This window comes from Platalea leucorodia, assembly GCF_965183815.1.
Source record: "Platalea leucorodia genome assembly, chromosome: 2".
NCBI classification, from domain to species: Eukaryota; Metazoa; Chordata; class Aves; order Pelecaniformes; family Threskiornithidae; genus Platalea; species Platalea leucorodia.
Window position 1 is genome coordinate 45,805,822 of NC_138824.1, and position 22,485 is coordinate 45,828,306.

The following is a 22,485-nucleotide window of genomic DNA, read 5'->3' on the forward strand; positions in this document are numbered from 1 at the left end:
TGCCTTTACGGTGTCTTTTGACCCTGTTAAATGTTCGTTTCCGCACAATTTCTTTGCTCGCTGTCCCATCTGTTGCCTTGTTAATGAGCTACGTAAACCTGGTGAAATGAGTTGGAAACCTGTGGGTGTAGAAGGAGATATAAAAGTCAGGGGATGTGGGGACGGGGGGGAGGATGCGGTGAGAGGGCTGTTGGTTCCCCAAACCCTACGTGTGCGCCTGTGGGTGTAAGCGTGAGAGGGAAAGGGGGGGCGTTGGTGAATGTTTTTGGCCGAAGCTGACTCAAAGCACGTCTCGATATGAATGCTGCTCAAAGTACTGCTTCCAGCGAACGCTGAAAAATTCGAAAAGATTGACAAATCTCCAGTAATAACAAGAAATTACTTCTATGCATGAATAACCTCGTGAAAGCAATTGTATCTAAAGCATTTCCTTCTTGTGTGCATATTGTTTTATCTGATGTGTTTTTCCTCCTGCTGAATGTAGTTTCAAGACCTTGTGGTTACATCCCCCGTTCACTCCTGGCACTGGTGCTGCCCTCTGGAGAATCATGCATATTTAAAATATATGAAAAATCAAAGTATTAAATGCACCCAGAATCAAGGCAGTCGATTCGTAAGAGGTAATTGTAATGTAGGGCAGAAGTGTGCTCTGGTTTTGGCCATTTCATTCAGTATCTCTGTATCTCTCTGCCACTTACATAAATAATCCCAACAGGGACCCGCTTGCAAATAGCAGTGGAGTTTTAGCATACTTTTCTTAATCAGCGTAAGCAAAGATACTGTTTTCCTTAAGGTCCTTCCTGTAAAAATAAATGCTAGTGAACTGACAGCCTGTATTGAAACTTGCGACATATACTCTCTGAGCTGGAATTATAATAGTAGTAAAACTGAGCTATAAACTTAAGAAATGCAAGCATCAGAATGCTTTTTATAGCTTGCATTTATCTTTTGTTCTAAATGAACAAGAGCAAAATATTTAAAGATTCAGTTACAGTGAAGCAGAGACATCACTTAGAATTCTAAATATAAAATAATAGATTAAAATGTTAGATAAACGTGATTTTAGTACCTCTACAGCAAAAATGTCCAAGTTTGTATTTGCTTTAATCCTTTCTTTACGTTTGCCCTAGACAAATGTGATTTTAGTATCACTAACATTTTATCTGCTAATATTTCGAGTAACGCCTCTATTTAAATTGAAGCTTGTAAAACCAAAATTTTTTCTTTTTTTCTTGGTCACCTGAAACTGAAGTGCTGCAGTTGTCGCAAACTTTGTTTTCCTCCTCTAGCGAAAGCAATGGTATAGACAGATTTTGCATAGAGGTTTTGGGGGTGTTTTTTTTTTTAAATTATTATTATTGTCTGAACTTGAAGTTCTTTGTGAGGGCACGTGGCTGTCCGTCCCATCGGTCACGTACCACCTGGCTGTCAGGGTGCTGAATCACTGGATTTTGGGGTATGTTAAGCCTCTCAAGCTGCACAAAGTCCAAATGTTCTCCCCCTCTTATCTCCAGCATGCTGTGGCTCCAGCCCCGTAGTGCCCTTTGCCGGTGCTTGGCACCCCTGGCTCAATTGCCATGGTCATTTTGGGGCAGGGGAGAGGCAGTGGGATGGGTGAGGGAGTTATGTGGGGATTTTTTTTTTTTTTTTTTTTTTTTTCATTTTTAGTACTATATTAAAGCACAAAGTAGTCTGGATGATTGCAGGACACTTTCTAATGCAGACCGTTCACATGGGCGTAGGGAAGAGAGTGAGAAAGGAGGCTTTGGTGCCATTTTAGGATGGCAGGAAAATCATCGTTTTCTTCTGTGACTGGACTGCTCAGCCAGCCCTACAAAACCTTCTTCTGTTTGTGGTGTGTCTAAATCTTACTGCAAGTTCTCTTTTCTAAGCTGTGTTGTTGCTGATATTCTTCTAGTCCTTTTATTTCAACCTTCTAAGGGAAATGTTGAGAACATACTGATTTCCTATTCAGGGCAGCCTTTTTATATGACCCGGGTGGATACTATGTGGGAGTCCAGGTGAGACACAGCTGTGCAGAGATTCATTTCTCTCTTGATCGCTTATTCCCCAGCTTGAAAAGGTGTTAACAGCTTGAGGTCAGGTAACAACCAATGGAGTGCTGAAGAGGTAGATGTTTCAGAAAAAAAGATTAAGAAATGGTATACGGAGCGACTGACTTTCACAACAGGCAAGTTCAAAATTTGGCTAGTATGAGAGCGTGTACATTATGAAACATGACGATTAAAAGATTTCTAAGCAGTGAAACTGGAACCTGTGCTTGCCACTTATTCCGTTATCTCAGTTGATCACTTCTTTTCTAGAAATCATTCCTTCATACTCCTCATTCCCTGGGTATGTTTAACTTTTTTTTTTTTTCCTTTCTTCCCCCTTCCCCCCCCCTCCCCCCCCCCCCCCCCCCCAGCAGAAACAAACACCCAGCTCTAGTACACCACCGTTATACTGTGAATGACTTGGAAAAGACAACTTTCAATCAAACAGTTTTTTGCATATTTAAGGAATTAAATGGTTGGTTTCTTGTTTCAAGGGTGAACTGAATGTTTGGACATTTGTTTTCTTATGATGATTTTGTCCTTTTCTCTGCTTCATTAGGAACATTTACGGTTAAGGCATCCACTGCTACCATTCTTCTACCATCAACCACTGAACTAGTATGGAGCTCAGCTGGCAAATTGTAAAAAAATCATCTTACTCTTCTGTTGTTTTGGGAAGGTGCATAGGTATCCACTTTTTATCTAACTGAAGTTAGTTGCAAATACATGTGAGAAAGTAAACACTTGGTTAAAGTTGAAATCGGCATGCATCAATTAGGATGGCAGCCTTAAAACTGGTGTGCATTTGAACTCTTTAATAGTATCCAAATAAACCAGATGTAACTATATCATTAAATTAAAATTTCAATGGCTTGATCTTTCACAGATTCCTAGTCATTCAAATTGCACTTTGCATTTGCAAGTTTTACGTCCTACTGGAATTCCTGCCTCCATCTAGTTTATTTTGCCCATCTCCACAAATACAGCGAGACCTTTTTTGTCACACAAGGTAATGTATGTCGGGTTTCTTAGTTTGACAACTGTCAGTACAGTCATCAGTATAGACAACAGTAAGCTTATTAATCTTGCTGTTTTGTGGGATGCTCTTGTTGGGGGGGGTGGGGTGGAGCTTCACTGAATGGATTGATCCCAAATGTTTATCCTTGCTCTTTCTGCAGTATTGTTTCCCCTAAGTCAGGGTTTCCATTAAATATTGGAAGAAAAACTTCACTTCCATCTTTCAGATTGCGTTTTTATATGCAATTTGACAGAAGAGCTGAAAAAACAGAGTATAAGCAGCTGATCAGCAGAGATCTATGCTTGTCGCACCTACCACACCAGTAACAGTGTGCCTCTTTGCTTACCCATTATTGTTTTTCTTCATCTTTTGTAAAAATGTAGTTGTATGTTATTTCAGGACTCTTGGCATGTCTGTCCAGAAGGCATACCACAATAAGACCCCATCATTATGTTGATGATAGAAAATAGCAGTAAGACTTTTTCAATAATCAGTCGTTTCCTTTTATAAATGTCTGTTCTGGTTTGTTATCAAAGGCAATTTTGGCTGAAGATTGAAAAATTTCCACATCCTCTGAAATGAAATGATGCCCAGGGATTTGGGGTATGGAGAGAAACAGGAGAGTACAGCTTTGCGTTGAGCAATAGAGCAGGAGTTATTCCAGTTGAAGAACAGAAGTTTAACGGATGCAAAGAGGGACATTCACATGGACCAGCATGAGCGCTCAATGGCAAAAATATTCATCCTCTTCAGCCTTCTTACTTTTGCTGTGCAGTTAGATTATACAGCAGATTTCTTGGTAGATATTTTTCTTCTTATTTCTAGAAACTCCAGTACTCTTCCTCAGTTGAGTCGTGCCTGTCATGGATTTTAGCAATGAGGTGTGAGGACTTGAAATGAGGAGCTTCCTTTTGTAGAAATCCAGGCCTTGGTCTTGTCTCCTGTGAAGTTGTTAGGCTGGGCAGTGTCCTAAGGCTGGACAGCTGACCAGGAAAGCCTCTGTGGATACCAGCTTCTTGAGCACTTGTTGACCTCTCAGGAGTTGTTTGGACCATGAATTAAATTGTGATCAGACAGGAAGATAGTAGCATGGTTCTCTCTCTGACCTTAGCTGCTTTAGACCCGGCATCCCTCCTGCTGCCAGAAGTGAAGTGCCAGCAGCATTCTCCCATGGTTGGAAGGTACAAATGCCCACTCTTTCTGTACAGCTTCCCAGGGGCCAAGATTCAGGGAGACCAGTCCTCCTTACTTCAGAAATGAGCCACTCTTCTCCACCGTTTGACTTTGAGAAAGCTAGTAACCGCTGTGGCGGGGCTGTTTGCTGCAACACTAAAGGCTTTCTCACCCAGATGGTGGCCAGCCTGATTTTGCCACTTGTGTGTTCAAGATTATGTGCAGCAACCCTTTGAATATGGTTCCTACCATCTGCCCTTTGGCAGGGATTTAGACAAATTAATTGACTACCAGAGCAAATTGTGGCCATGCTAGAGTTTTTTTTTTTTGTTTGGTTTGTTGATTGGGGTTTTTGGGTGGGTGGTTGGTTTTTTGTTTTGTTATTTTAAATCTGGAGAAGAGCCAGTGGGGAGGAGAAAACTGGACGGGAAGTCTGCAAAGGCCAAACACTGCAAGCTCCTTACTCCAAAGTGTAATGGCAGCATTTTTGTTGACAGCTACCTCGTATGCCATTCAAGGTCAAGCCCGTCTCCTACATGGCATTTAAACAGGACTACAAATAGCCATGAAAGTGGGAGGCAGGACTTTGGTAGTGCATCTGAAGTGTCCCACAAAGCAGCTACTCATTGTCACAGTCCAGAAGAATCCTCAGTTCCTACAGGAACACAGAAGAAGAAATCCCTGCTGCTTTTGTGTTACTTCTTTCTTTTTTTTTTTCTTCCCCCCCTTTTGATGGTACTCCTCCTTTGTGACAGACCCTAAAAGATAAAATCTGTCAGGCTGAGGTAAAGCATGTTACTGACAACTGTATATATGATGCAGTGGACTCGAAATACCATATAAAAATGTGTCATAAATCTACTTCCGAGCCCTGCCAAACCATAGAGATGCCAGAGCATTGGGAGCGTCTTGAACGCTTGCTTGTTGGCTGTGTGTGTAGCCTATATATCTCTTTGTGCATCTTATAGTAACAGCACTGTTCTGGAGTGATATATTGGATGAGGATAGTTAGAGCCAAACAAGTGCTGTAAACAGATATGTAATGCTGGGATTATGTAAGGATGGAGCTGTTTGCCATGTCGTCTGATCCAGATTTTTGGTAACTAGGGTAGGGGGAAGAAAGGCCATTAGCAAGGTAGTAATTCAGACATTGATGTGTATGTGAGGTGATCTGCCGAGGCAGGCACTGTGACAGAAGCTGGCAGGTGGAGCCAAAATTCTGTAGTGGGGATGGTATGGCAGCGTTGGATTCGTATCGTTGTCCCAGTTCCATACAGCACATGAGCAGTCAACTTGGCTTTTCTTGTTGCAGGCTGAGCTGGGGACCTGGAGTTCATAAATCAATGTAATATTCTTGAGGTTGTTATCTGATTAATTGCTTGCCTGGTGAGATCCTTGCATGAGCCTGCATTAAGGCTGTTGCTATCATGCATAGTTCAGTTTCTTTCTTGGATCTTCCATCACTAATCTACGACCCTACATCATGGAGCTCTGTTCTTCACGCTGGTGCAGTTAGCATTTCTCTCAAATCGGTGCGTGGGGTCCTTGCATGGTTTGAGATGGTGTTGTCTACATGGGGCAGTGGCAGAGGAGCTCTGAATGAGATAGAGCAGGGCTGGCCAGCGTGAACTGCAGAGCCGGCTGAATGGTGAGTACCTGGCTCCTCTGCAGCAAGGCATCATTCAGGTCACAGGCTGGGCATGATGCAGTGCTGCCTCCTTGTTTCTGAGCAGCTAACGCTTTTGTGACGGAGAATCAGTTAGCCAGCGTGCCCGTGTATGTGGTGTGAGTCTTGCGTTGGATGGGGAGAGTTGAGCTTTGGTGTTTCCACCACAGCAAAGTTAAATCGAGAAACCTCCCAGTCCCTTGCACGTTGAGTTGCATGTGGTGGTATGTATGGGAAGCTAACCCGCTTGAAAACATCTACTGCGGTAGAGCTGCCTTTCTGCTGAAGCCATTCAAACCAGTGTAAACCATGGAAGCAACTTGCCATGAACTCCAGTAGTATTGTTTATTAACAGTGAAAAATCTTGCAACTTTGAATAGCTTTTAAGGCAAAGAAGGCCTTTTATGATTAGCTATATTTGGTCTCTAGTAGGACAAGCCAAAGAAACCTACTCAATGTTAATTTTGGTACTGAGGTGTATAATTAGCGTATTCTTCTGTGCTGTGTGCTTTTTGTTCAGTCCGTCGTGATTTTGGTGTCATGCCATCTTCGGAATGGTTGATCTTTGGTTATTTCTTCTTGATTTGCCTCTTCCTACAGGAATCACAGCAAACCTGAAATTAAACTAGCCCTGTGTGTGTTTATATGTGTGTGTAAGCATTTTTAAAATGTCAAAATTTAAGTAAAGACTTGATTTGCATACTGTTTGAAGTAAATTGCTTGGACCTGGCAATTGCAAGTTACCAAAGTATTAAGGGATGCTGTCTTACAAAAATAAAATCAAACTGTTTTATAGCAGCAATTAAATGCGATTTTATGATATAGCCTTTAATTATGTCATTGCTCTCTTTCTATCAAAAAAGCAGAGAAGGAAAGAGAATACATTCAGCTGAATGAAGGAGAGAAAAGAGGCATAATTTGAAAAGAGATGTTGTTCAAACATGGATAAAAATTGCTTTTGCAAGATATTTCCTTTATTATTTGGTGGCTCACGTGGCCTAAGTGGTTGAAAAATTGTCCAAAATCAATTATGTCTATTACATAAGAGTACCACACCCAGTATAACCAGTTTTAATGAATAAACAGTGACTCACAAATCGTAGACATAGTTTGAAGATGTAATATCTCAGGTTGGGATTCACTTTGTCTCACTCAGGTTCTTAAAAGTCAGGGAACTCTGAGCCAGTCCGTGGCTTTCCATTTTTTTTAATGATACCTCGTTCCGATGTAGGCTACATTAGTTACAGCTGAGATTGCTGCCTTGCAGTGGGTATAAGCTAGGTGAAAGTCCATGCTGGGAAAAGTCCTCCGTCTCTGTCTGAAAGCTTGGTTTAAAATGGAGTACTTATTTTTGTGACATCAACAAATTCAAGGTGTTGTGCAACTTGGAAAACGTTTCGGTTTCAAGCTAATAGTGTTAAATTGTTCCTTGAGAATACCTCTTAATTACTTAATTATTAGTTATCCTTTAAAAGCCAATATTAATGAAACCTAACTTGGCAGTACTGATGCTTTTATTTTAATGTCAACAAACCACGTAGTCGTCAAAATCTGTGGGCCACAAGATTTGTCTGACAGCTCCATCCTGTATGAAAAATCAGTGTTGATTGCCACAGTGGCTACACAAATAACATAGTCAAAATGCTTCCAGTGTAATGTCCTCTACTGTAATTTTCAGAGATTTGCAAGTCTTAACAGTAGCAGTTACAACCTTGTACTCAAGTTGGACTCTCTTGTTGTTCAAGAATGGCTTCTGGTTACCTGAGGTCATGTGCCTGAAGACTTTGTGGCAGTCAAAAATGTTCCACACACCATTCTGGAGACTGAGGTGTTGGGTTTTTTTTTTTTGTGAAAAAGACCACAAGATACACCATGAAAACGTGATTATGCGCAGCAGCATGGCACTGTTGTGTTCTGAAGGGGCTACGCTGAAGTTTAACGTGTCTTCAGTGACAGATGCTCCTTGTCTTTTTGAGGAGTGATCTCCTTAGCTGCATGCTGCAGTTCTACTTTTTTTTTTTTTTTTTTTTTTTTTTTTTTTTTTTTTTAAGAATTTCAGTGTCAAGGTTGTTGGCAGATATGTAAGACATTGCAGGTTTGGGATGGGCCCAACTCTAGGTGGAGGAAACATCTCACCATCTATTGCATGCGTGACTTGCCGGTAAACTGTCTATGTTAAACCAAACATTTAGACTGGGTAGTCCTGTAGATGTCAGCGACAACTGCAAAATGAGAATAACTTTTGGACTCTTAACAATTGATTGGAGTTTGAAACGTAACTATAAAGCTAGACCCCCATCCTACAGCCCCTATTACAGTACCGTTCTGCTGTATGACATGCAAACTTCAAGCTTCTAGCTTGCAGAATGAAGGGCTTAATTTATAATCCATATTCCCTATTTACCTAGGGAACACAAATATTTATATTTCAGTGCTGTTACACTGGATAGTTTCCTCAAAATCATTATCACTAAATATAACAGCTTTCTATACAAATATGGAAGCAAAAGGCCATATTTTATTTGAGATGATGGTAATTTTCAGATGCTATGTTTTGAAATGATTCTTGAAAATGATATTGCTAGGATGCAACATCTACTCTTCTGTAAGAACAGACTGTTAAAGGAATATGGTATAAAATTAAGTTCTCTCAGGGGAATCATTATCATCCTTTGCTGTTGTTAAAAGTTTTGGGGTTGATTTTGTCTGTCGTCCCCATCCCCCCCCATGTTGAAATTTTTCTTGTCTTGAGTTGGTTTGTCATAATTCTTTCTTTCTCTTTAAATCCTAGAAAAAAAAAATTAAACCCTAAAGAAGATTTTTGTAACGTCTAAAATTGTTCTCAATAGGGAGATTGAAGTTACAGCTTTCTAATTAAAAAATACCTTATGTAAAAATTATTTGCTTAAATTCTAGCATTTCTGGTGTTAGTATACATTCCTTTTTCAATTTAGGAAAAAAATAATAGGATGATAACATAACAGATCCTTAAAGAGCTACATCCTCTCCTTTGCTCTTTTACCAAGCACAACTCATTTGTTTCACTGCTAATTTCCTTAATTACTGTGGTAACCAGTAGCTTTGGTCTGGATGCACACAGGTTCCACAGCACATTTAATTGTGTGCCTGAAGTCCTGTGCAGTATCAGGGACAGTCGGGATCCCCAAAGGGAGGTTCGTAATTAGCTGGTGACTGAACCTGGTGACCTCTAAGCTCAAATAAATACCCCTCCTAGTGTTTGATTTCTATACCCAAGTGAGATAAAACCCTCTTTTGGACTGCTTTAGGAATATTGACTGCTTTTCTGTCTTGCGCGTGGGTTACTAATCTAGGTGTTTAGACGAAATCTGCCAAATTTCGTTCCTTCAAGGGACATGGGCAGAGGGAAGATCGAGTAGGAAGAATCCAAGTGAGTTTAGACTTGAGCAGGGCGCTGTGTTGATGGCCTCGTTTGAGATGGAGGGAGTTAATGCCTGGACCAAACCTTTTTTTTTTTTTTTTTACAAAAAAAAAAATGGAAAGCAACTTTGCTGAAAACCTGTAGGCAATCCTTTTGGCGTTGGGTATCTTAAGTCCTTTATAAAACATTGTTCTTGTTCACTGCTTTTCACTCTGAGTATAAAAAGTAGTCCCATTAGTATAGTCCTACCACTTGCCAAGTAAGGGGAATTGATGTGCACGTGGTAATACAGACTTGCTGGAGTGGTTCTTCAGTCACACTGCCTTAGATGCAAGCGTCAGGAAAAAAAACCCTGTTAAAATACTTGGTGCTGGATATCATGAGTATACACGCTGTAATTTGAAGTAGGAGATAAAAGACTTTTTCTCTCTTTCGCACTTCTGTTTGAAATTTATTTTATGCTTTTCAGTGTGGCTGGTGTTGCTTTAGAAAATAATAAGTATTCCCACAGAATTCAGCTGAAGATTGGTTTACACTAGAGGAAACTATTTGAAGATGTTGGATCTGACTTCTTCTGAGGCACAAAGAACTGTTTTTTAAAAGCTTGTTTCTTTTGAAATTAATATAAGAAAATAATAGATAGTATGACCTAAGTGTTGAATCCAAAAGTGTGGGTTTTTCTTTTTTTTAGTACTTCTTAGATACTCCTGCTACTCCTGATTTTGTGTGCATGTCCAGTTAACTCTCAATTCTTATTTTTATAGACAGTTACTGGGAAGAGCTTTGGAACCAAAGACTTTCGAGCAGCTCTAGAAAATGGAGTCCTGTTGTGCGAGTGAGTATTGACTTACCTATATAAAAATCCTTCAGGTTAACATCAGTTGGCCTCTTTCCTTGCTGGCCTCTTGTTTGAAATTTTTTTGAAGTACCAAAAATATTTTGTAATAAGTAATTTTTCCCTTTTATTATACGTGTTGTTTGTCATGGAAAGGTAGAACAGCTTTCAAACATCATCTCTCGAGATCTGTGTTTCATGTGTTGTCCTATATGCTCTCTCAAGTGTTAGCAAGAGGATCGTGCTGATCCTCTGGCCAGTTGATTTAGTTTTATTGGTTATAATGCTCATGGTGTCACTGGGCTTTCTCTTCAGCCTGTGCAAGGTGGTGTGGCTACAGCTGGGATCAATGCACTCGGTTACCCCTATGCCCTCTGTTGTTGTTGGGGTTTGGGTTTTTGTCCTCCATTCCTACCCGCCTGTAAGAAATAATTGTAAACTCTGTGTGCTAGTTGTTCTCTAAATCCTGAAAGCTGCCTATTCCACCCAGAGAACTTTACATCCAGGTAAGTTTTCTTTTTAAGAGTAGTTCATTTCTGAAGTGAGTTTTAGAAATTTGTAAATTAAAGCTGTCGTGGTTTAACCCCAGATGGCAGCTCAGCCCCACACAGCTGCTCGCTCACTCGCCCCCGGTGGGATGGGGGAGAGAATCAGAAGAGTAAAAGGGAGAAAACTCAAGGGTTGAGATAAAGACAGTTTAATAGGTGAAGCAAAAGCCGTGCACGCAAGCAAAGCAAAACAAGGAATTCATTCACTACTTCCCATCGGCAGGCAGGTGCTCAGCCATCTCCAGGAAAGCAGGGCTCTGTCATGCATAACAGTTACTTGGGAAGACAAACGCCATCACTCTGAACATCCCTCTCCCATCCTTCTTCCCCCAGCTGTATACGCTGAGCATGGCATCATATGGTGTGGGATGTCCCTTTGGTCAGTTGGGGTCAGCTGTCCCAGCTGTGTCCCCTCCCAGCTTCTTGTGCACCCCCAGCCCACTCGCTGGTGGGGTGGGGTGAGAAGCAGAAAAGGCCTTGACTCTGTGTAAGCACTGCTCAGCAGTAACTAAAACATCCCTGTGTTATCAACACTTTTTCCAGCACAAATCCAAAACATAGCCCTCTACTAGCTACTATGAAGCAAATTAACTCTGTCCCAGCCAAAATGAGCACAAAAGCTAACAGACAGGCTTTTGATTTCATGTTCTATACTGAAGAGCAGTATTAGTAAGTAATATACATGAGAGGGGCTATTTGGTCTTCTGTGTAATTATGGTTGCATTCAAGTATCTCAATAATGTAGAATCTATTGGATGATATTTGGCATACTTAAAAATACACTTTTTGTTTTTAAACAAGCACTTTAAAATTATGAAAGTAAATGGATTGAGTCTCCGCATAATGTAGCGATATGTTGCCGTATATGTGCACCTACAGTCCAGGTTTCAGTACTTTCTGGACTGACTTAGTTACTGCTTTCAACAACAAGCTCTGACCTCAGCTTTTTCTGGAGTGCTTTCTCTAAAAAGCTTCCTTGTGCTTATATATTACAGGCTTGGCAATAATAGGACTTGTCTGGTTTCGTTGCTAGACTGAGTCAGAGGTGTAAAATGTCCACTCCTCAGGTCTCTTCCACATACCTGTAATTGGTTTTGTACTTACTGGAACAGGTTTCCAGGACTGGAAGCGGTGCTAATCCCTTAGTATTTTAAGGAACGGCAGGTGTAAATGTCATTAGAATGCCAGTAAGAGGGAACTCTCATTAGAGGACTACCTGGGACATTTAAAAAAAGATCTCAAATCTCAGAGCCACTCTTAAAATCAGTTCAGCCAAGCTAACTTTCAGAAAAGATTTATAAAGGTACAGTTCTCTGAATTTTTTTACTGTATGTCAAAAATAACCAAAGTAAATGTGAAAAGGCAACATTCCTGTGTTTTTCCCTTCTGTGACTATTACTGCGTTTTCTGTCCTTGCCTTTACTTTCTCCTTTGGGCCCTTTGCCCATCAGACTGTCTTGCTAGCTGCTTGCAGTTACCTTTGTGATATGCAGGATTTGATTTATTTTGAAGATTGAATGATGTTGTAGAGATGGACTCTGTATTTTCATAACTTATGTAATCAAATGTTGACTGTGGTAATAAAAATAGTTTATACTTTTAATAAGAAGGTATTTCTTCAGGTATGCATTTAGTGGGATGTGTGTATTGTATTCAGCTGTAACTCTTAAATAGTGTCTTTAAGAATTGGCAGTGAACTGATATACTCTAATCCTCTGATATCCTCATTGTTGACGCTTATTTGGCAAAAGAATATGAGCCTCCATCTGCCAAATGCAAATCAGTTAAATTTATCTGTAATTAATAGCCATATGCAAGAAAAACATCCTGTAATTCCTTCAGTGGAGCAGCTTGCCTTAGGAGCACGCAGCTTTCTTTAAAGCAAAAGATGCCTCATTATGTTGCATTAAATCATATAGCTGTCCTCGTGTGTCATAATTTTAAATTTGACATACTTGAAGTACAAGCAGAAGTGATTTTCACAGAAATCCTGTGGAAACAGAAAAGAGCAAGATGGGGAAAGGTTTTCAGATGTGCAGTTTTCACCGAAGTCAATAGACCGCAAGATCTTAAACAGCGGAGACAAACTAGACGTGACATTGCCCATTTCTTTGGTTAACCTGTGACGTGGCTAGTTTAATGTCTGCAGATACATTATTTCTGGAGATGGCATATTTGACTTAAACTATAGCAGATAAGACCTGTACTTGCACCCTGTACTCCAGTAGCAGTCCAGTTGGTCATTAAGTGGGCCAAACAAACCAAGTGTGCATCTTGACGGGCTGGTCAGTAGTTGACAAAGTAAAGCCTTTTACATTATACCATATCTCCTGTGTATACATTAGAGGAAGGAAGTCACTTAAGTTTTCACAATCACATGTTACTTCATGTTCTGAAGTACAGTAAAGCAAATAAAAATTTGGAAAATTAATTATCTAAATAAATAAATTAGGGCTCAACATATAACTTTTTTTTTTTGTGAAAAAGTCAACAAATGTGGTTTTTTTTACTAAATAACTTAATGCAGTTGAAAAATCTCAGGACCTGCAGCCATTCTCTCTTTTGCAGGCACTCTAGAAATCTATCCTTCATTCCAGTGTGTATAGATAAACTCTGTTCTTTTTGCTTATTTCTCAAATAAATTTGCTGCTTGAGCAAAAATGGCCTTTTCCCACATAGAGTTTTAAACTCCAGGTCCTGACTCTGCATTGGCGTGGGCAGATCACAAAACCTCACTGATGCTTTGTGGGGTAAAGGGACTGGCCAGACAAGCAGCAACAAGAAGAGGGAGCAAGTCCAAAATCCTCAAAGGTATATAGGCAGATGAAGTCTGCAGGGTGTCCTGAGGTCCCTGTTCTCTGTTGATCCTGTGGTCTAGCGTATAATTCAGTGAACCACAGTATTTCCCTACCTCTGTGACTGAAAACCTAGGTATGAAGGTGCAAGGAATCCTGTTCCTCATCTTCACTGCAGGATAAGGTGTGCATTTGGGCTTGCGTATTCAACAGCAATGCGTTAGTCTGTCCTATCTTCTCAGTTTAATTATGAATTTTATATAAAGTAAGAGTGATATGAGGTGCAATCTCTTCTGGCTGATACTGAAAATGAGTTGCGTGTGTACCAAAAATGATTTGTTGCACACATCATACTGGGCTTGATAGCATTACGAAAACTGAGTTTATTTCTTACACTTACAGCAATATCAGTGTTTTCACACTGAACTCTGAAAATTAATATTCTGATATATTTTTGACATCTTCTACATCAGAACTTTTATGTGAAGAAAATCTTTAAATGGGAAATTTGAGACTAATTAACATGACCACCCATGTAGTAGAAACACAGATCCATTTCTGCCTACGCCTACCCAGGCATTTTCTCTTCTTACTGACTTTGCCATTCTCAGAAATCTCTTCCTTTGTGCATGTGTGTGATTTGTCCCGTTTTTGCTTCTACAGTCTGTTGTTGCTTGTCACTTCTTGGAAAACTGATTTAAAAAAATTTAGGGGGGTCTTGATAGGTTCAAATTACTTGGTTCAAGTCATATAAGTTAGGACTATATGAAAAGTATTTCTTAACAAGTATTGGTGCTCATGCTTAAATAAAGTTGATTATGTAACAGAAAATCATGTGACTTCTTTTTAGTTTGATTAACAAGATCAAACCTGGCATCGTTAAGAAGATCAACCGTCTGTCAACTCCAATAGCTGGCTTGGTAAGTGACGACATCAAATCTAATATCTGGGGTATGACACCAAGTTCTGTTTGTTTTTAATGAGCGCTGTCTTGCCTATTGTTCTTACATGGTCTTGGTACAAAAACCTACTAAGTTTTCAAGATTTTAGTTCCATTTCCGTTTTTGTTTAAAATAGTACCATTTATACATTGTCTTAGACCACAAAGGTTACCTGTTCTGTGATTTGGATCTGTAACTTTAATCAGCTTGTCACTACATGAAGCTTCATCATCCCCAGATACATCAAGCACTGACAGCTCCTGTGCACAAACCCATATAGTGTTACTTGTCTGTATTTAAAGGCCACCATCCTATTTTATATTCACAAGCCATTTCAGATGTTCCTCTATTAGGGAAGGGGCAGACTTGGAAATGTTCCGTGTAACGCAAGTATTTTTAGAATCTGCTTCTCCCCATCCACAGCAAAGTTTAGGTTGCATTAAAATAACTCTGATGATGCAAAGATCTCTCTTCAGGCTTCAGCTGAGGGATTTGCCAGTGTTTTGGCTGTAAATCACATTGTCGGGGGAGAGGGGGAGATATATGTAATCATTTTCACAGGAAAGTTAAAAGATTTCCTGTATGCTGTCTGGTAAATCTGCTGGTCAGAGACTGTAGGATAAATTTTGCAGCCATTTAGCATCAGAAACCCTTTAGTGGGTAAATGAATTAAAATAATTTTTTCTTCATAATTTTTTTCCTACGAATGCCTTGTTGGCTATTCATGTCACTAGGGTATCTAGGCCACTTAGTCCTGTCATCAGAACTATTAGTCTCATCTTAAAAGACCCAAGGTGAACAAGGGCATATGCATGATTCCTGTAAGAAGTGGAAGATCTCATGTTATGGTAAACATGCTATCTCAACATTAGGGAAAGTTACCTGATTTCTTAATAGGAGTAGAATGCAAAACATCTCTAGATACTTGTACTTACCTGTTTTAATGGGATGAGCCAACAAAACATCTGTTTTTGCTGGTCAACTGTGTATCTTGTTAGAAAGGAAATGTAGTTAACTTGGCCGGAGGTCATAAGATTGGGTTAACTTGCCATATATTATTGCACAAGCTGAGAACGTGCATTTCCACATCAAATGAATGTAGAAAGTATTAGTTGCCTTTGTCCCAGAAAAGCTCAGGGTATTAGGCTTGCGAATAACAAGTGCTGCACATTCTTTTCCTGTGAGGGATCCAAAAAAGAATTCAAATGAAACCAAAATCCTTCTGGGGACGACAGCACAGTTATTCTATCAGCAGTTTGGTTGCCTAAATGGCCTCTGAAGTAGCCAGTTGATCCAAACCAGAAAACCATAGGCTAGATTTCATTTTTGTGGTGACTTAAGTGTCAACTTGAATCATAACTGTAAGAACTCTGTTTTTTATATGGGTTTTCTGTTTGGTTTGGTTTTTTTTTTCCAGATGCAAAAATTCAGAGTGTTCATTAGGTGTGTAGTTTATATCTTACTTGTAGTATATTATTTTTCCTTCAAGTTGTTTCTAGTTCCTACAAGTCTTCAAAAATAAAGGAAAGGGGAGGAAAGGTGAGTGATTCTTGTAAACCAAGATCATCCAGTGGTATTGTTGTTAAAATACCACTTGAAGGTAGTCATTGAGAGAGCTGATGTTCTGTGTTAACCCATGGGAAAGGTTTTATATGGAATGTTGTGTGTTGTACTTTTTTGTATTGAGTTAGGGAACTGCAGTGCTTGTTTTAAGGAAGTAAACGCATTATTAATTTGTTACATCATATTTGCTTTTATGATACCTTAATTCTCATAAAATCTAATAGGGGCTTTATGTTAGGAGGATTGTCTAAATTCCAACCACATTTTAGACAAATGAAAATAAGCTTTAGCTTTCACTTTTAGTTTGATTGTACTGCTGTCTAGTGATTTTGGGTGTGGATCACAGTGGTTCAGGTATAATCATGATGGAATGGATAAATAAATGTGTTTTGATTATGTAATACCGAAATGAACCTTGGCATTCAGTTAGCGAAAAACGATGAATTGGTACCAGGCAAACTTAAAAAAATTGATTAAACTTCTCCCCAGTTTGGCCTGGTGCAGGAAGGCTGGGCTGAAGCTTGTGTGGAAGGGTTTGCTAAAGCTCTTTGGGAGGGAGAGTTGGACCCGGCCGTAAATGGATCTCCATCTAGCAGCTCGCGCTGCAGCCCCGCTGCTCCGTTTCGTATCTCAAGCATGTGCCTCCCGTGGTTTGGGTGAGATCTAGCCATCATCTTAGCCATCTTTATTTATTCATTTATGTGCCAGTTTGTAAAACTGAACTGCTACACTGGGGGTAAGACAAGTGCCAGAGCTGTTTCAGGGAAGCGGTGGTCAAAGACGAGTGACGGAAGGATCGTCCGTGCGGCTCTTGAGGTGGTTTCCTGAGGAATGAGGCGTGCCATCTTGCAGGCGCAAAGGACTAACTCCAGCAGTAGTCACAGAAAGATGCCACTTGCTGCAGGTCGCTTTTAACAGCGCACGGTGGGTTTCGAAGATAGTGATGTCCCCGTAGGTTTCCCAAAGGGAGTTAGCTGGGACGTGGCTGTTGTTTGTTTGCTTTAATTTTGTCCATTTTTTAAAAATGCCATTTGTTTAAAACCCTTGCACTAAAACAGTTTCTGGAAAATGAAAGTTTAATTGCTGCTTATCTTTCAAACTGTCTAAAATACACAGTTTGTGTAAAGAGCAGTGCATATATTTTCCCTAGTACAGCAGAGCAGGCAAGCCAGCCGGCACAGAGTAGCAGTTCTGAAGCCCTCTGGCATTTCTGGGGGACGTGGTAAGGGTAACCGAAAGGTCAGAGGATTGTGGAAGCTGGGGTTTCATTATGCATGGCAGTGAAAGTGCAGTCTGCCTTAAAAATCCACTTTTTCTGGTCCATAGTTATGTGAAACAGAGGTGGGATTTAAAGAAAATTACTCAAATTGATAAATCTTGCTGGGTTCAGATCCTGCAAAATGATTTTTGCTTAGAGTACTTGGGGGGTGGGGGGGGTGGAAATAAAATGAATGCTTAGCAAAAGCAAACCCAAAGAAAACCTGGTTCTTAATAAATAGGGTCTTTTCAGCTTGAATCCCAGCATGTGAGATGGCTTGGATATAGTCACACAAGGGGGAGGACTTTGTGGTCTGACAACATATTTTCCAGCAAGGCTCTGCAGAGCATTTTGAGGCGCATCTCTGGCTGCAGCGCCGTTGTTCCCCAGAAACCTCACGTTTCCAACCCAGCTGGCTGAACGCAGAGAGAATCATGAACCGGGATGGAAGTCATAAGACATCATGAGACAGTGGGAAGATGAATGAGTTTTGTATAGTATATGCAAGCTCAACATATCTGTCAGAGTAATACATTGCTCATTGCTCAAAATAAGTAACAGTGCTCTCTAGCAAGGCAAAATTTTAGTTAAAGTAAGTTTCCAGCGGAGACCAGGTGGTGAAGCAAATTCAGAGTTAGAGTCAGTATCTCCTTTGGAGAGTGTTAGCTAATGGGAACCTTGCCTTGCCACGTACCAATTTGGTACCATTTGAGACCATCTGTCTTTCCATGCAGCTCCTGTGAGTAAAATGGAAGTACAACACGTTGCTGTGTGGTTGGGAAGTGTTTCGTCCCACCAGAGGTGTGAGGGCTGTGGTCAAACCACAGGGCAGAGTAGAAAGCTATTGGGTTTATTAGAATTGTAAATGAAATGCCATTAGTGCTTTTTGGTTTTTTTTTAAGTTGATCCTCCATTTCAAACAAGTAGCGATGTTGCTAACTGTCACTCAGTGTGAGTGCTGGATGAATATTAGCACCAAATGTCATCTTCATGAAGTTCTTCAGCTTTGGCAGAGGGTTTTTGGTGAACTTTTGTTTCCCTTTCACAAAAGAGAATAAAACTGCGTATCTCTAGGCAGTCCCAGCTTTGAACATGTGCACCTGAAATACTGTAGAATAGGATTTTTTTTGTTCTAGTGGGGAATTAATTTTCCTTTAGGGTGGAGAGCGTCTTGCTAGTTTTCCAGGCAGGATTTTTCAAACACTTATTTTCCTGATTCGCCAAGGCCCAATACGCCCTTCTGACAAGTGCTACTCAAACATCATTCCCTCTCTTTAATGCAATCTAATATAACACCACTACGTTCTATAATTTACTTATTTCGTGTATCAGAAGGTATTAATTCTACTTGCACCAAGACAACCACCTCAAACAGCGGGGGAGAGCCACTTCATTAGGGAGATCATCGGCATGCACCTCCTACACCAGGAAAGTAGGGAATAGCAAAGGTAGAAGGGAGAAATATGAAAGAAAACTATACCAAAATGAAAGGGGAGATGAAGACAGGGCTAGAGAAGATAAAACTGCTGCCATTAAAAAATATTTTTCTGAGCCTTTGTGCCTAACACTTTGCAAACCATGGAACCGCCCTGGTACTTCCTTATCTCTTGTCATCAAGTAGGGCTGGCCATAATTTCCTTTTCTGTGGGAAAGTTTTCTTGACAGGGTTGGGGGGTTTTTTTTGTTTTTTTTTGGTGTTTGTGTGGTTTTGTTTTGGTTTGGGTTTTTTTGTTTGTTTGTTTGTTGCAGGGGAATGGCATGCAGATGACAATTTGACTTTATTATAGGACACTTTTAAAACAATTTTTTCAGGTAAAATCCACACTTGCAAAGTGAATATTATTTCAGTTGTATGTTTTATTTAGGACTTGGCTACAAAGTTCCTTCTCTAGATTACTTAGTTATGTTTTCCAATTACATTTGAAAATCTAATGGTTATATTAATATGAGAGGTTTTATTTTAATGTAAAAAAGAATCCTGTTTTCCAAAGCAGCTCTGCTTCCAAAGTTCATTCCTTCGTGCTAAAAATCCTGACTATTTATTTTCTCCTGCTGTTCACCTCCTTGTGTTTAGTATAGCCTTTATATTGGTCCCTGCTTCTTTTTTTTCTTGCATTTTGTATTTTTTTTTTAATAATTTGAATTTTTAAATATTAAACTCCTGTTCTATGAATTTGACTAGTGTGGGCTACATTAGTAATATTAACAGTAGTTTGTCTGGTATAAGAAAATGAGTATAAGAGAACTTCTCCTTTCTATTCTTCAAGGCAAATAAGGAAGGGAAAAATGTACAAATACATGAACTAAGTTTACATAAAAGCTACTGCTGTTTGCTTTGCTTTGCTACCAAACACCAAAAAATAAAGGCTCGAACCCAGATGGGCTTGCTGGTTCTGCAGCAACTAACACTGTCCAAAAACACTCATAAGAAATAGCCTCATAAATTTTGGTCGCGAGCTGACTAATGAGCTGACAACCATTTGACATCCTCTGTTTACTTGTCTGATGTTTCTTTTTGCAGTGATGAGGGAGTAATACTGAGTGATGCGGAGTGTTGCTTTTTCTTCTGAGGGTTTAAGCCGCCTTTTTGACGAGGACCAGAGCACATTACGGCTAACGTGGCAGCTGTGGGCTCTGCCTTGACACCTGCCTTCATCGCCCTCCCTCTCCCTCATGGCTGACCTGGGTCTTGGGATTTTAATTTGTCTTTGGACTGTAAATTCAGAGGTACAGGGTGAGTGCATACGCAGCACTGCTGCGAAGAGTGAAGTTGCATAAGTCCTATGTGATGTCTTTCACCTGGAAGCTGATTAGTCTGGTGTTGCCTTTCATAAGGCAAGGCACAAGATGATACACATCTCTTTCTGAAAATTTGATAATTTCAACGTGTAAACAAAGTTAAAGAGGCATCATTGCCCGTTTTCTGGACGGATATGCTGAGCTAGTTGTTGGGGAATTCAGAAGACAAGTATTTTAAGAAACTTCTAGTTACTTGGCATGATCATTGCTTGTGTGAGTGGAGATTTTTGTTTTTCAAGAGCAATTAGTGTTTCTTGTGACTTTTATTCTTCTACATATGTCTAAAACTGAAGAGGAAGGGAGAGAAAGTGAAAGTGGACACAGTCTGACAGATCTCATGCCCTTCATCCAACGTGTGCTCTCCTTTATAAGGCAGCCTACACATTTATTGCAGGCTCAGGAACACTTCAGGTGGCAGAAACAAGGTCAGATTCTTCCTTACAGTCATAGTTATCTACCTCTTTTTGTTCAATATCCTTTTTATGCTGCAGGTAACAAAACTTCCAGTAAGTGTTATTTTCCTTTTTCCTGTGGGAAGCAAGAGATTTTTCAATAAAGAAATGGTAATTGCCAGGAAGGACAGCATAACTTTAAGTAATCTTATTTTACTATACTTAAAAAACAATAACAACAGAAACCAAAACCCAAACACCAAAACAAACGAAAAGACCACCCCCAAACCAAGCAAGCAATTTGAGGTAGTATGTATCCTCTAGTATCCTCTAGATATTTCAGCCTGAAATCTAGTGTAGTGGTATGTTTACTGCATTGTTTTAAGTAAGTGAAGTAACATCTTCAGATTTTTAAAGCACTTAAACCAGATGAGGACTTCTACCTGACTGATACCAAACAGGTGACTAGGATACACCTTAAGTATCTAGTTTTGTTCTGACAAGTACAATTACATGGGAGGGGAAACTTTCTTCTTTGATCAGTGGTCCAGCTGAAGTGCTCAAACAAGTTTCCTGGACATAAAAGAATTTTTATTAGTCTGAGAAAATATCTTTTCACCTGGGAAGTGACACAGCATGGTATTTCAAATGTAACCATCCAACAATGTGTTAAATTTCTTACTTAATGAATTTTAGTGGGATTTTGTCAGTGCTACAAAAAATGCATGTGGAAATTAGCATGTGTGTTTTCGTTGTAAAATTCAGGGGTTTCAGTTGCCATTACTTCCAGCTCCTAAGCAGATGTTGCTTCAAATTTGGGAGAATGATGTGCACACAAACTGGGGGATGAAAATCCTGATTTAAAAAAAAAATAAAAAAATAGAAAGTTATTACTTTGTCTTTGTAAATTTATGAAACATTTTAGAAACCTGATCATTATCCTTAAGAATTTAAGAAAAGTCGTACCTCTTATATAAAAGTCTTCAAAATGTTAGATCTTGGAGTACTTTGCAAAGAGGTCTTCAGGTGTAGAACTGAAACCATGGTGAAGATACGGCATGGGCAGAGAGAGTTTTAGTGGCTTTCCGGTGGTCAATCAGTAAGTCAGAGTAGGGTAGGGGTGAAATTTTGACACTCGGTCAGATTGTCTCCTAGACTACGCTGTGAACCAAAAAGAAAAAAAAAAAGTCTGACCTGAGTTCTGAGAACCTAAATCTATAAACTAACAAATGTCAGGAGTGATGCAAGACCTGATAGGGAATGTATGTGGCACTATAAATCACTTCTGGTACTCCTGTTGTCTTATGGGAAAGAGGAATGTGGCTTGTATGGAAATACCTCTGCTAGACAATTAAGAAAAGAGGGTTGTGTGCTAGAAAGGAAGTATGGTTATTAATAGTTAGAGATGACATTGTTCTGTAGTCTTTCAATGCCTGATAGTGGGAGTATGTAATCTGGGCAGTGGTTTACTGGTGTTTTGTGCCCTTCTGCTTGAAAACATATGGTACGTTTCAGCCTTAGCTCTGAATTTCCTTTAATTGTTTTCTGTTACTGCCTAAACACTTTGAAATGTAGGGTGTGGGGAAAGGGGAGGTTGATGCAAACTCTTTGTGACATTTTTAGTAGCTGCTCAAGACTTCAATCAGACAGAATGAAACCCAGCCGCTGGATTGAACTTGACAGGTTTTGGGTGGGTGATGAAGAAGTGAAATGTATCTAGGAGACATAAGTGGGGAGAAATTATATGGCTGCAGACTTCAAGAAATGGTGGTTCAACTGCTCACCCTGACATCTAGTCAGGGGACAGTAAGTGCTGTGCCTGTTGGTTGAACTCCATGAATCAAAGGCAGTATTTTGGGGATGCTTTAAATGAGATCATGTCTTCCAGACCGATGCTTCCAACATGTTACTGGGATGAGATGTCAAAATGCTAATTAATTAATTGAAAAATTCTTGTAAACTAATTGTAAAGTAATATTATTGGCAGCAAGAACTTTCTAATGTGGAAATTTTTCATCCCTCCTCCTGCTCTAAACCAAAGCT

At 39.8% G+C, this 22,485-nt stretch overlaps 1 protein-coding gene across 1 annotated transcript in view; it reads left to right on the forward strand.

The window, feature by feature from the left end:
• The window catches only part of LMO7 (LIM domain 7), a gene marked incomplete at its 5' end in the record, with an annotated part of 132,681 nt that overhangs the window by 25,738 nt on the left and 84,458 nt on the right, over positions 1 to 22,485 (forward strand). Inside the window, 2 exons of the mRNA XM_082304989.1 lie at positions 10,076 to 10,146; positions 14,340 to 14,409. Of these exons, the coding sequence (XP_082161115.1) occupies positions 10,076 to 10,146; positions 14,340 to 14,409 (141 nt within the window). The remainder of the gene's footprint in view (positions 1 to 10,075; positions 10,147 to 14,339; positions 14,410 to 22,485) is intronic.